Source organism: Osmerus eperlanus, chromosome 3, assembly GCF_963692335.1.
Source record: "Osmerus eperlanus chromosome 3, fOsmEpe2.1, whole genome shotgun sequence".
NCBI classification, from domain to species: Eukaryota; Metazoa; Chordata; class Actinopteri; order Osmeriformes; family Osmeridae; genus Osmerus; species Osmerus eperlanus.
Genome location: NC_085020.1, coordinates 14,056,704 through 14,069,394, shown reverse-complemented (window position 1 = coordinate 14,069,394; position 12,691 = coordinate 14,056,704). Strand labels below are relative to the sequence as shown.

Here is a 12,691-nt window from a genome sequence, read left to right as displayed (position 1 = left end):
CTGCGCGCTCCACGCCTCCAACACTCTGGGACAGTACGGCGCCAACCCCTACGTTGCTGGCATCAGTGTCCACGATGAAGGGCTGTTCCGCATCCGGGTAGGCCAAAGTGGGAGCCTCGGTAAGGTCAGTTTTGAGCTGGGTGAAGGCTCCGGCACACACGTCGTCCCAGTCAAAAGGCTGTCCCTTGTCAGTCAACCGATGGAGGGGTTTGGCGATTGTGGCGAAGCCCCGGACGAAACGCCGGTAATAGGACGCCAGGCCCAAGAAGCTCCGCAGTTCATTGACGTTGGCAGGGGGGGGCCAATTCTGGGCCGCGGCCACCTTGGCGGGGTCGGTAGCTACCCCGTGCGCGCTGACCACATGGCCCAAGAACTGTGTTTCTCTTGTCAGCAGGCGACACTTGGCAGGGTTCAAGCGCAACCCAGCCTGACGAATGGCTCCAAAGACCTCCTGCAGGTTACCCAGGGCTCGGTCAAAGTCGCTGGCATGCACCAGCAGGTCATCCAGGTACACCACACAACGACTCCGTGGTATTTCAGCCAGCACCCTCTCCATCAGCCGTTCGAACGTCGCTGGTGCGTTACAAAGTCCAAACGGCATAACCCGAAACTGCCACAGTCCCTGTCCAATGGTAAAGGCGGTCTTTGGTCGTGCGACGGGGGCCAACTCCACCTGCCAGTAGCCACTACGCAGATCAAGGGAACTGAACCAGCTGGAGCCTGTGATATGGTCGAGGGCGTCATCTATGCGAAGGAGTGGGTAAGAGTCCTTCTTGGTCACCGCGTTGAGACGTCGATAGTCTACGCAGAACCGCCAGCTGTCGTTTTTTTTTCGGACCAGGACAGCTGGTGCGGCCCACGGACTGTCAGAGGGCTCAATTACCCCAGCAGCAGCCATCTCCCTAACTTTGTCTTCTGCCACCTGTCGCTTGCCGAGGGCCAGGCGGTGAGGCCGCAGGCGGATGGGTTGAGCGGTACCGGTGTCGATGGCATGCTGAACCAAACCCGTCTGCCTACAGTCCTCATCGTTTGCTGCAAAGATATCTGCATAGTCCTCTAAGAGGTGCCTCAACTGGCCGCACTGCTGTTGGTCAAGTCCATCACTGCTGCGTCGGCAGAGTTCCCTCACCGCCTCAGACGTCTCCGCCGATGTATGGTTGGTGGGCTGACCCGGCATGGAGTCGCTGGTGGCGGTTGTTTGGCGGCTGGCTTGCCGGTCTCTGGCCTTCGTGTTCTTGTCCTGGCCGGCCTGGAGCGCCACCGTCTCCCCACCAAGGGTGATGGCTGACCCCGGGACATCAACATAGGTACCCCAATGGGACAGCAGGTCCAGGCCGATAATGCATGAGTCCTGGATATTGGCGAGCCAGAACTCGTGCTCCGCCTCCTGGTTCCCAGCCTGGATCCGCAGATGCTTCTTCCCCTTTGTAGCAGCCTTCTCCCCTGTCACTGTCACCAGGTTCGTGTCTGACTTTGCCCATGCTCCGGAGAGCGTCCCCAACGTTCCTGGAAGGACGCCAGGACGCACCAGTGAGACGGTAGACCCCGTGTCTACTAGAGCTTTGCAGGGTTGGCCATCAAGCCAGCAGTACAAATACAGTCCCCTAGTGTGGCCTACACGACCAATCAACAGTTCTTGGCTCAAGGGAGGGGTCAACAACTGGAGTGGCGGGCCCCTCACTGCGTCACCCCCCCGTCGTTTCCCGTCTGCTGTGGTGCTCTGGCGACTGGTGCTCGTGCTGGGCAGTCACGAGCAATGTGACCAGGTTCGTCACAACGATAGCACCGAAGAGTGGATCGAGGTTGACGGTTCCCAGCTGAGGTTGGCCGCCGCTGAAACTGCACCTGACAAACTGGCTCGGCCTCCTCACCCTCACAGTCGATGGCCCGGACGTGTGGAAGGGTCAGCCGTGGGGCAGCCTGAGTGCAGAGCACCGCCTCCGCCCGTACCGCTTCTTGAAGAGCCCCCTCCGGGGTTCTGGGCATGGTGAGACGCACATGCTGGCGTAGCTGCTCTGGCATAAGCCCCTTGAGGAATGCATGGAGAGCCAGCTCCCCTCGTGCAGCGGCGTCGAACGTTGGATAGCCATGGCGGGCGTAGAGCTGGATATCCGCGGCGAAAGCGCCCAAACTCCCTCCCTCCTGGCGGCGACAGCTGGCTAGCCTGTCCCTACTCTGGTCAGGGAATGGTTGCTGCCCAAACCGCCTCTCCAAGGCCCTGGTCAAGGTCTCCAGGTTCCGCTGTTCCCCAGGGGTCAGATCCAGGAGCACCTGCAGCGCATTTCCCTCCAGCGCCAGGGCCAGATGAGTGGCGGCTTCTTCGCTGCTCCAACCACCGTGCCACACTGCCAACTGGAACTGGGCAAGATATGGCTCCAGGAGAGTCTCTCCATTGAACTTGGGCACCTTCGCTGGTGTTCTGGGAATGGCAGTGGAACGGGGCAGGTTGGCCCCAACATCCACCTGTGGAGACGCCCCAGGTAGGTCAGGTTGGATGTTCACAGCTATGGCTGTGTGTTCTGTGGTTCCACTCCCGGCCTCTAGGGGGCGACGAGGCCGTGGCACACTGGACCCATCAGCGTGGGATGACGTTCTTGCACTGGAACGCTCCATCTTCAGCCTCCGTTTTTCCAGGTGTAGCCGAGTCCTCTCAATGGTCTCTTCCAGATCTGCGATTTCTTCCTCCATCCTGCGTGGTCGCGCCATCCCACTTCTGACACCAATGTAACGATGGCGCTAGAGGGCTATAATGGAGTGGATGCTCAATGATGTGACGCCGAGAAGAAGACCTTTTTATCCTGTGTCCCATACACCGCTCGACTACAGGTTTTATTACTACACCTCCAATCACATGTGAATGCCAACAACAAGTCATTAACTCACATACAATTCACAGTTATGGCAACAACGACAACTTATAGTTACTAACATCGATACATCATCACTGACAAACCTAATCGACAGAACAACAACACTCAACTCAAACATGCATGCAACATTAATTAAACATGAGTAAGTATTAAGTATGTGAATTGCGCCACCCACAATCCTTTGCGCCAACAGCGCGAGTTAACAGCGACCAATCCGTGGGTCGCTACAATATGCTTCTTGTCTTCGTAGAGACTCATTATAATAGTTTGCTCGGATGGCGAGATAGCCTATCACCGCTCTCTCTTTCGTCTTTTCTGCCATCATACCGTTAGAAAATCACGGTTTTGGTTATCGACCTTTCCTGCCTTTTGAAGTAGGACGTGCACGTGCAATTTCCCTGATAAGTTTAGCCTGATTGAAATTAACCACATGATTTGGATGCGGATCAGCCGTTGACGAACCGATATTTGCTGTTCTCACTCATCTCGCTAATGTTAACGGGCTAAAGGGACAATTGATTAACTTAGCTTCAACGGGGCCCAGTATGATATTATCCACTGCCTATAAAAGTCTACACTGCCTGTCTTGTCATTCCGAAAGTCGTTGAATTAGGCTAAACATCATTACAAACAAATTACACATGGCTCTCATTTTTGCAATTGGATTGTGTCCTGACAATAAATGAAGAACATTAGGATACTTGTTTTGCCAGGATAACTGGATCTAATTGGACAATTGAATGTTTATGATGTCCCTGTGTGTTTATACTTTTGACTGGGGACAACAGTCAGGTGGGTGAGCGGTTAGGGAGGTGGGTGAGCGGTTGGTGAGGTCGGTTAGGGAATCGGGCTGGTAATCTGAAGGTTGACAGTTCGATTCCCGGTCGTGTCAATTAATGTTGTGTCCTTGGGCAAGGCACTTCACCCTACTTGCCTCGGGAGAATGTCCCTGTACTTACTGTAAGTCGCTTGGATAAGAGCGTCTGCTAAATGACTAAATGTAAATGTAAACAACGCAATCTTGTTTTATAGCTGACTATAAAATGTTGATAATATCGGGCAACTATAGACCAACCGCAGTCTAACCTGCAACATGTTTGACATCCTTTCGCCAATACATTTCATTTTGTTGAATGATTGAAGGGCTAGACAACAAACGCTATAATGACATAATCAACGACTAACAATACGGAAATAAATGACAGATTGACAAAGGCATGTTCATTTTCCGACCTTTCTCCATGCAAGAAGCGCCATCTAGCGACCATTATCTGTCAGTAACAACGTCCCTGTCTGATGACCCAGAGGTCATGTACAGTTAGGTCCAAAAATATTTGGACATTGACACAATTTTCATCATTTTGGCTCTGTATACCACCACAATGGATTTGAAATGAAACAATCAAGATGTGCTTTAAGTGCAGACTTTCAGCTTTAATTTCAGGGTATTTACATCCAAATCAGGTGAACGGTGTAGGAATTACAACACATTTTATATGTGGCCCCCCCCTTTTTAAGGGACCAAAAATAATTGGACAAACTAACATAATCATAAATCTAATTGTCACTTTTAATACTTGGTTGCAAATCCTTTGCAGTCAATGACAGCCTGAAGTCTGGAACCCATAGACATCACCAGATGCTGGGTTTCGTCCCTGGTGATGCTCTGCCAGGCCACTACTGCAACTGTCTTCAGTTCCTGCTTGTTCTTGGGGCATTTTCCCTTCAGTTTTGTCTTTAGCAAGTGAAATGCATGCTCAATTGGATTTAGGTCAGGTGATTGACTTGGCCATTGCAGAACATTCCACTTCTTTGCCTTAAAAAACTCTTTGGTTGCTTTCGCAGTATGCTTCGGGTCATTGTCCATCTGCACTGTGAAGCGCCGTCCTATGAGTTCTGAAGCATTTGGCTGAATCTGAGCAGATAATATTGCCAGAAACACTTCAGAATTCATCCTACTGCTTTTGTCAGCAGTCACATCATCGATAAATACAAGGGAACCAGTTCCATTGGCAGCCATACATGCCCACGCCATAACACTACCTCCACCATGCTTCACTGATGAGGTGGTATGCTTTGGATCATGAGCAGTTCCTTCCCTTCTCCATACTCTTCTCTTCCCATCATTCTGGTACAAGTTGATCTTGGTCTCATCTGTCCATAGGATGTTGTTCCAGAACTGTACAGGCTCTTTTAGATGTTTTTTGGCAAACTCTAATCTGGTCTTCCTGTTTTTGAGACTCACCAATGGTTTACATCTTGTGGTGAACCCTCTGTATTTACTCTGGTGAAGTCTTCTCTTAATTTTTGACTTTGACACAGATACGCCTACCTCCTGGAGAGTGTTCTTGATCTGGCCAACTGTTGTGAAGGGGTTTTTCCTCACCAGGGAAAGAATTCTTCTGTCATCCACCACAGTTGTTTTCCGTGGTCTTCCGGGTCTTTTGGTGTTGCTGAGATCACCAGTGCGTTCTTTCTTTTTAAGAATGTACCAAACAGTTTATTGAGCCACACCTAATGTTTTTGCTATCTCTCTGATAGGTTTGTTTTGATTTTTCAGCCTAACGATGGCTTGCTTCACTGATGGTGATAGCTCTTTGGACTTCATATTGAGAGTTGACAGCAACAGATTCCAAACACAAATACCATACTTGAAATGAACTCTAGACCTTTTATCTGCTCCTTGTCAATGAAATAACGAACTCCCATGAGGGAATAACATACACCTGGCCATGGAACAGCTGAGCAGCCAATTGTCCAATTACTTTTGGTCCCTTAAAAAGGGGGGTGCCACATATAAAATGTATTGTAATTCCTACACAGTTCACCTGATTTGGATGTAAATACCCTGAAATTAAAGCTGAAAGTCTACACTTAAAGCACATCTTGATTGTTTCATTTCAAATCCATTTTGGTGGTATACAGAGCCAAAATGATGAAAATTGTGTCAATGTCCAAATATTTATGGACCTAACTGTAGTAAAGAAAACTGGCTTGGCGCTTCTAGTATTAATAAGAACAGCCAATAATTGTTTTGGACCAGTTAACATTGAAAGAGTTTTCAACCTGCAAGGCTGACTTACATTGTTGTTAAGGAAGTTTCCCTGGTATCTGTGGTTCAGATGAATGAACTCTCCCGCCAACTCCATCTTACCATTCACCCACGTCCCTATGTACCTGGAGCCGGTGACGTGGTAGCTGTACGTACCCTGCCCATGCCTACCATAACGAGAGAAAGGAGAGAGGGATGTGTAACAGCGGGCCCCCTTACAATTTTCCCCAGTGGTTAATGTTGTTTAGAGGTCCCTTAAAGAGTGTCCTACACCTGGAGGCAGCAGCAGTGGCAGCAGTAACTTTAAGAGTCAGGCTTACAGATTAAAATCATAGTAAGGCAGTAGTATCAACTTAATTACCTTTGATGGCACAACCACTCTCCATCGTATGTGTCCTCATTGGGGTAGGTGTATATTCCGTGACCCTGGCGCTGATCTTCAACCCAGGTTCCTAAAAAAAAAAGAAAAAAAGGAGGTTGTGTCAGACACACATAGGCTGATACACTGTATGAATGTTTATGAAGGTGTGACACATCAATTTGTTCAATCTGTCACAAATCCAAGCCTAAGCTCTCAGCCTTATAGCAACCTTCGTATTTTGATCCATCTGGGTAGTAGAAGATACCCTGGCCATGTTTCAGATTCATGTAATATTCTCCAATGTATCTGGCCCCATTCTTGAAACGGTATGTCCCCTGGCACACAAAATAGAATATGTCAAAATTTGAGCTTGCATCCGTTTCTGGCATAAAAAATAAAAAAAAACTGCAATGAATTGATTCGCAAATAAAATGTGAACGTGCGCTAATGAAAGCACACCTCCAATCAGAGGTTCTGGAAGGTGTCATCTATTTAACTTGGCAATGTAAGGAATTATTAGATTTTTTTCCCTTTGTGCTATGCAATGCTGTAAATAGTCTTGTATTTTCTGTGTCGCATTCGCATAAATAAGACACGACAATTGACCAAGGAGACTAAATTTGTACGAAGATTATTCCTGTCGTATGCCTGTTTGTGGATCGCTATATCCACGCCTTGAGAAACTGACCAAGGAGGCTAACATGATAGGAATAGTGCCTAGGAATTGACTTAACACCACAAACATCTAGACATTTAGTTTATAACAGAAGTCATTACATACACAATGGTTGAGCCAGTCCATAATACAGCGCTTGCATGTAGAGTTCTGCCGACCAAGGAGGCTGAAGTTGTAGTTATAGTGCCCATGTTTGTGATGCGGCTGGTGATAAAGTTTTGTAGTTGATTTGGTGTTAAAAGTTTGTGCAGATTTGCAAAGTGCATGCAGGACTGACATCAGTAAACCCATACATGTATTTAACCCTTGTGTTATCTTTGGGTCATTGTGACCCCCCCACGTGTTGCGACAACTTTACCTCATACAAAAATAAAGTGTAGCATTTTCTTTTAACCGTCGGACTGTCTCACACCCCCCACAGCGCGAAGGTTAAAAGAAAATGCTTTTTATTTGTTTTTGTATTGGGTAAAGTTGTCGCAGCACAACGATATTTTGTTGTGAACCTTCGAGGGTTAACAAAAGTCACTCATATCATTGTTCTGTTAGCTAGCTAGCATTTCGTCTATAAAGAAAACCCTTTTAAAGTAGCAGTTATTCCAGAAGTCAGCACTGCTAACCTGGCCATATTGGATGTAAAAGGAAATGTGCTTCTCAATAACAGTATGCTATAGGGTACCCAAAAGCGTATTTGTAAATTGTCAATTGAAAGGTTGTCCAGCAAGTGATAAAGTGATGACGCCTAAAGCAATGAAAATCAAATCCCTGTTTTCTTTTTGGCTAAACCGTTGTGACTTTGTGTAGTCTGCACAGCATAAATTTTGTTGCTAATAACCTTCCAGCTATACCTACTGAAATAAACCATCCACTTTAAATATAATATTTTTCTTAGCTAGCTAGCCAGTATTTCATCTTTTTTCCAAACTCTGCTATCGTAATCTTTTGGAGTCCCACTTGTACGGATCCTGTTACCAAGCTGCTTGTACCTTGACTGCCCTGTGATTAAACAACCCCTCTGCGCTCCCTCTTAGAGACTGTTCTTGTTACAGCAGTGCAGTAAAATAGTCTTGGATTTTCTGTATCACACTGACATATATAATATTGTTCCTGTCTTAAGCCGGTTTTAGGCCCGCTATATCCATATCATTTTGGTTTACGAGAGCTATTTTAGTGCAGTTCAGTCAACTCGACTGAGTTGAAAGTGAAGAGAGCAAAACTAGCAGCAAATGATCATTTAAGGATTGTGAAGGAACGGGAGTCAGGTGGCTGAGCGGTGAGGTGTCGGGCTAGTAATCTGAAGGTTGCCAGTTCGATTCCCGGCCGTGCCAAATGACGTTGTGTCCTTGGGCAAGGCACTTCACCCTACTTGCCTCGGGGGGAATGTCCCTGTACTTACTGTAAGTCGCTCTGGATAAGAGCGTCTGCTAAATGACTAAATGTAAATGAAGCTTTTATCCAAACACGTGTCTGTGGATGAAGTTTACTTTCTCTTATATCGCTCTGGATAAGAGCGTCTGCTAAATGACTAAATATTATATATTATTTATAAAAGAAAGCATTGAGTTTGAGTGGAGGAGGGCGGTAAGCTTCACCGAGTTTAGCTCAGTCACTTTTTTCTCTTCATCAGCTAAATTCCTCTCCGTAAACTTTCACTCCTTTTCAATTGATGCTCAGCTCGTTCAAGTTAAAGTCTTTTATTGTCAGATGCACAGAACAACACAGGGTCAGACTGGGCACTGAAATTCTTAGGACATGAAAACGCAAAGCAACCTGGCATAACATAATATATAAGTACACAGAACATAGATTACATCTATGATAAGCTAAACTATAGTAAACCTCCTAATATACAAATAATATCCAATATTTAATACAGTATACTAAACCTCTAAATACACATAATACACATAATAACCTATACTAACCTTATAAACCTATACTAACCTAAGACAAGTGAAGTACAATTGTTCAATATTGCTGATAGTGCAACCAGTAGCTGAAATAACCTATACTAACCTTATAAACCTATGCTAACCTAAGACAAGTGAAGTATAATAGTGCAATATTGCTGATAGTGCAACCAGTATCTGAAAGTGACAGTGTGTAAAGTGACTAGTGAGAAGTGTATCAGTGTCCATATCAATGTCCATGCCTGATGGCCCTTGGAAAGAAACTGTTGTCCCGTCTGCGTGTGCGAAACCGAATGCTTCGGTATCGCCTGCCAGAAGACAAGCTTAGGGGATAGTGGAAAGTTAACATTCGAAGAGAGAAGTTAATTGTCACCAACTGGTCCAGCGGGTATAGCAGGCATGTTCTAGGGAAGAGCTGATCAAAATTCAGAGTGGACTTCATCGTCGCCTTGCCAGTCACAAATTCGTAATTGGTTGTTATGGCGTCATGTTTAAGTTTATAATCTATGGTTCCGAATTAAAGTAGGCAATGTGAAGTTTCCAGCACAGACCCTATTACGAGAGCTAGATACATACATTTACATTTATTCATTTAGCAGACGCTTTTATCCAAAGCGACTTCCAAGAGAGAGATTTACAAAAGTACATAGGTCACTGATCATAACAACGAGATAGCCCCAAACATTGCGGGTAGCCAAAACATGAAGCATACACTGTGAAAAAACAAAATAAGTGCCAAAGGGAAGAACCCTAAGAGCATGTAGTTAAACAAGTTACAATTAAATAACATGAACCTCAAAAAGTGCAAGAGTATACCTGTATAAAAGCAAGCAACAGTAAAATATTTCACAGTGAGTACAACAATTTAAATCAGTTACAACTAGTCATTGTGATCCTGGAGGAAACTAACATCAGGTCCAGCAAATCATTCCTAAGTACCGTTGTACTCCCGGAACAACTGCGTCTTAAGCCTTTTCTTGAAGGTGGGGAGACAGTCAGTGTCTCTGATGGACGTGGGGAGTTGATTCCACCATTGGGGGGCCAGACAGGAGAAAAGGTTGTGTTGGGACCGGGCGCTCTTGAGCGGTGGGACCACCAGACGGTTGTCAGAAGAAGACCGTAGGTGGCGGGTGGGGGTGTAAGGCTGGAGGAGAGACTTGATGTAGTCGGGTGCAGTCCCGTTCACCGCTCAGAAGGTCAGTACCAGGGTCTTAAATCTGATACGGGCCGTGATGGGTAGCCAGTGAAGGGAGATGAGGAGCGGGGTAACATGGGAGCGTCTGGGTAGGTTGAAGACCAGACGGGCTGCTGCGTTCTGAATCCTCTGGAGAGGGTGGGTTGCGCATGCTGGGAGACCGGTGAGCAGTGAGTTGCAGTAGTCTAACTTGGAGAAGACAAGTGCTTGGACTAGCATCTGGGTGGAATACTCAGACAGGTATCTCCTGATCTTCCGGATGTTGTAGAGGGTGAATCTACACGACCAGGAGACTGCAGCAATGTGGGCTAGATACAGTTGGGAGTATAGCGCCGTGGCTTTCGCGATAGGTCAATTCTGATAATCCAGTTGACTTGTAGGCTTATTGTCAGGCATGGTATAAGTAGTCCTATTGCAAATATGAGAGAAAAGTTTAAATTGTTTGGAAATTCTCACATTTCTTCAGCAATTTGTCCTTTTAATCAGTCCCCCCAGGATTTCGCAGGCCTTTTTTGTGATAGTTGCGGGCTAAAATTCCTGATTTTGCGGGAGCTTTTCCAAAAAGTTGCAATGAAAGTTGCAGTGTTTTTTAGGTGTTTGTTGCGATGAAATTGCGGGAGCAAGTGAAAGTTGCGATAAAAAGTTGCGAATTTCCCTCTTTGTAATTTTAATTGAGTGAAAATTAAGTAATTAACAAACATTTATCAAAGAATAAAACCATTGAGAAATGGTCCGCTAAATAACCTTACCAACATGCCAATTTTCATCATATCCCATTTTTAATCCTTATCCAACCAGGATTTACATTCACATGCATTGAAGGGAGGAATCTCCCTTTTTTTAACAAAAAAGATTGAAATCTGTATCTGTCCGCTCTCGGCCTCTACGCAACTCGGCGCTCTCACGCTTGCCAGGCATAGACAGTAGAAGAAAGCACATGCAGCAATTGACTGGACTACAGTCAATTGCAGGACTGTTAACGGTGTGTTTTTCGCCTGGAAGTCTCTAGAAATCTGGCACCTTATTCAACGAAATTAAAAAGAGTGAAAGAGTTCACAGACACCAGAATGAACGCGTTCACAGTATCGTTCATCAGGCAGTAATACAGTATGTTCAGTTCACGTTCACCAAAATTATCAACGAGTTCATGAACTTTTGTTCAATGAACGCGTTCAGGCGCAACACTGGATTTAACCCCTACTGGAGAGAGTTGTGATTTGACAAAGTTGCGGGAAAATTGCGGTGATTGGTTAAAATTGCAACGTCGCGCTGAATTCACGGGGAATCGTTGAATTCGCGTGAATTGGTGTGATCGCAACATCGCGAATTCCTGGAGGGTCTGTATTACTGTAACATTGGGACTCCAGTTCCCAGTGTGGATCTCGGGTTACGCATGAGCAGCAGTGCATTATGTGTAACAAAATTAGCATTTGATAAATCAAGTTGGCGGCCTATCTACAACAACTAGAAGGAAAGATAATCGACAGTGAACATTATGTCATAACAGAAGGAAACTCTACCCCTATTTCCCAACTCCATTCAGTAGGATATCTTTCTAGCGCAGTTTCCATAAAAAATGATCAGCCTATAATAGCTGTAATGTTTCGTATGTAGGATGTGTTTGTCTGTCCAAAGCACGATATCCCATCCCCCCTCCTAATCACCAACTAGTGAATCCCTGTAAAGTGAACCTCAAGTTTTATGTGTGAAATGTATTGCTTTTAGACACATTACAAAGGCTGTGAACTAAGTGGTACGGAATTGTGGAGTTAGACCGTTTTTTGAAACAGTTTTTCAAAAGATTTGTGTTGAGAATTTTTTGGGCGGGGCTGAAATTATGGCTCGATGACGCAATGGAGGCACTGAGCATAGCCCTTCCCCTAAACCTCTTGTAACGAGAGCGCATAAGCTGTTATTAGAATGAATAAACTGTTATTTATTGATACTAACGTTATGTGGCTAAGTCATGCTAGTTACATATCAATAAAATGCTACTCTAGCTTGCATGAAAGTGAGAAAAAAAATTTACATTCGGTTGCAGACCAATAAGGAGACTGAATCCCGGATAGCCGGTCAATGTCCTCTGAATTTTATTCTGACTCTAGAGCAGGGGTCCCCAAACTACGGCCTGCGGGCCGAATACGGCCCACCCACGCATTTGGACCGGCCTTCTGAACAATGCCAGAGACATTTTTTTTAAACTATTTTATATGTATATAAAAATAAAAAATAAAAGTTCAAACTGATTAATATGCATACGTAAGTAAATGTTTTGATTTCAATAGCAATGAATATGAAAAAAGGTAATTACGATAGTAATACTGTTCTTTTAATAGGCTATATATCCCTTGATATGTACGGATGTATGGTGCATAACAAAATAATAAACTAATCTACCACAATAAATACATTTAAAATCATAATAAAATCTCCACAATAATACTGGTAGTCACTCCGGCCCATGTAATTTTCTGTTACAGACCGACCCGGCCCCACATTAAAGAAAGGAAAAATTATCTGGCCCTCGCAGAAAAAACTTTGGGGACCCCTGCTCTAGAGGCTCACACTTTTACGGCTGTGTAAAGCCAATCCTGCTAGGAGCATCCATTTTAGTCTATCCCTTTTGTTGT

At 45.3% G+C, this 12,691-nt stretch overlaps 1 protein-coding gene across 1 annotated transcript in view; it reads right to left on the bottom strand.

The window, feature by feature from the left end:
• The window catches only part of rsph1 (radial spoke head component 1), a 46,858-nt gene that overhangs the window by 17,034 nt on the left and 17,133 nt on the right, over positions 1–12,691 (bottom strand). The window contains exons 3-5 of the mRNA XM_062457451.1: positions 6,513–6,618; positions 6,284–6,374; positions 5,954–6,089 (exon numbers count right to left, since the gene is read on the bottom strand). Coding sequence (XP_062313435.1) covers positions 5,954–6,089; positions 6,284–6,374; positions 6,513–6,618 — 333 coding nt within the window. The remainder of the gene's footprint in view (positions 1–5,953; positions 6,090–6,283; positions 6,375–6,512; positions 6,619–12,691) is intronic.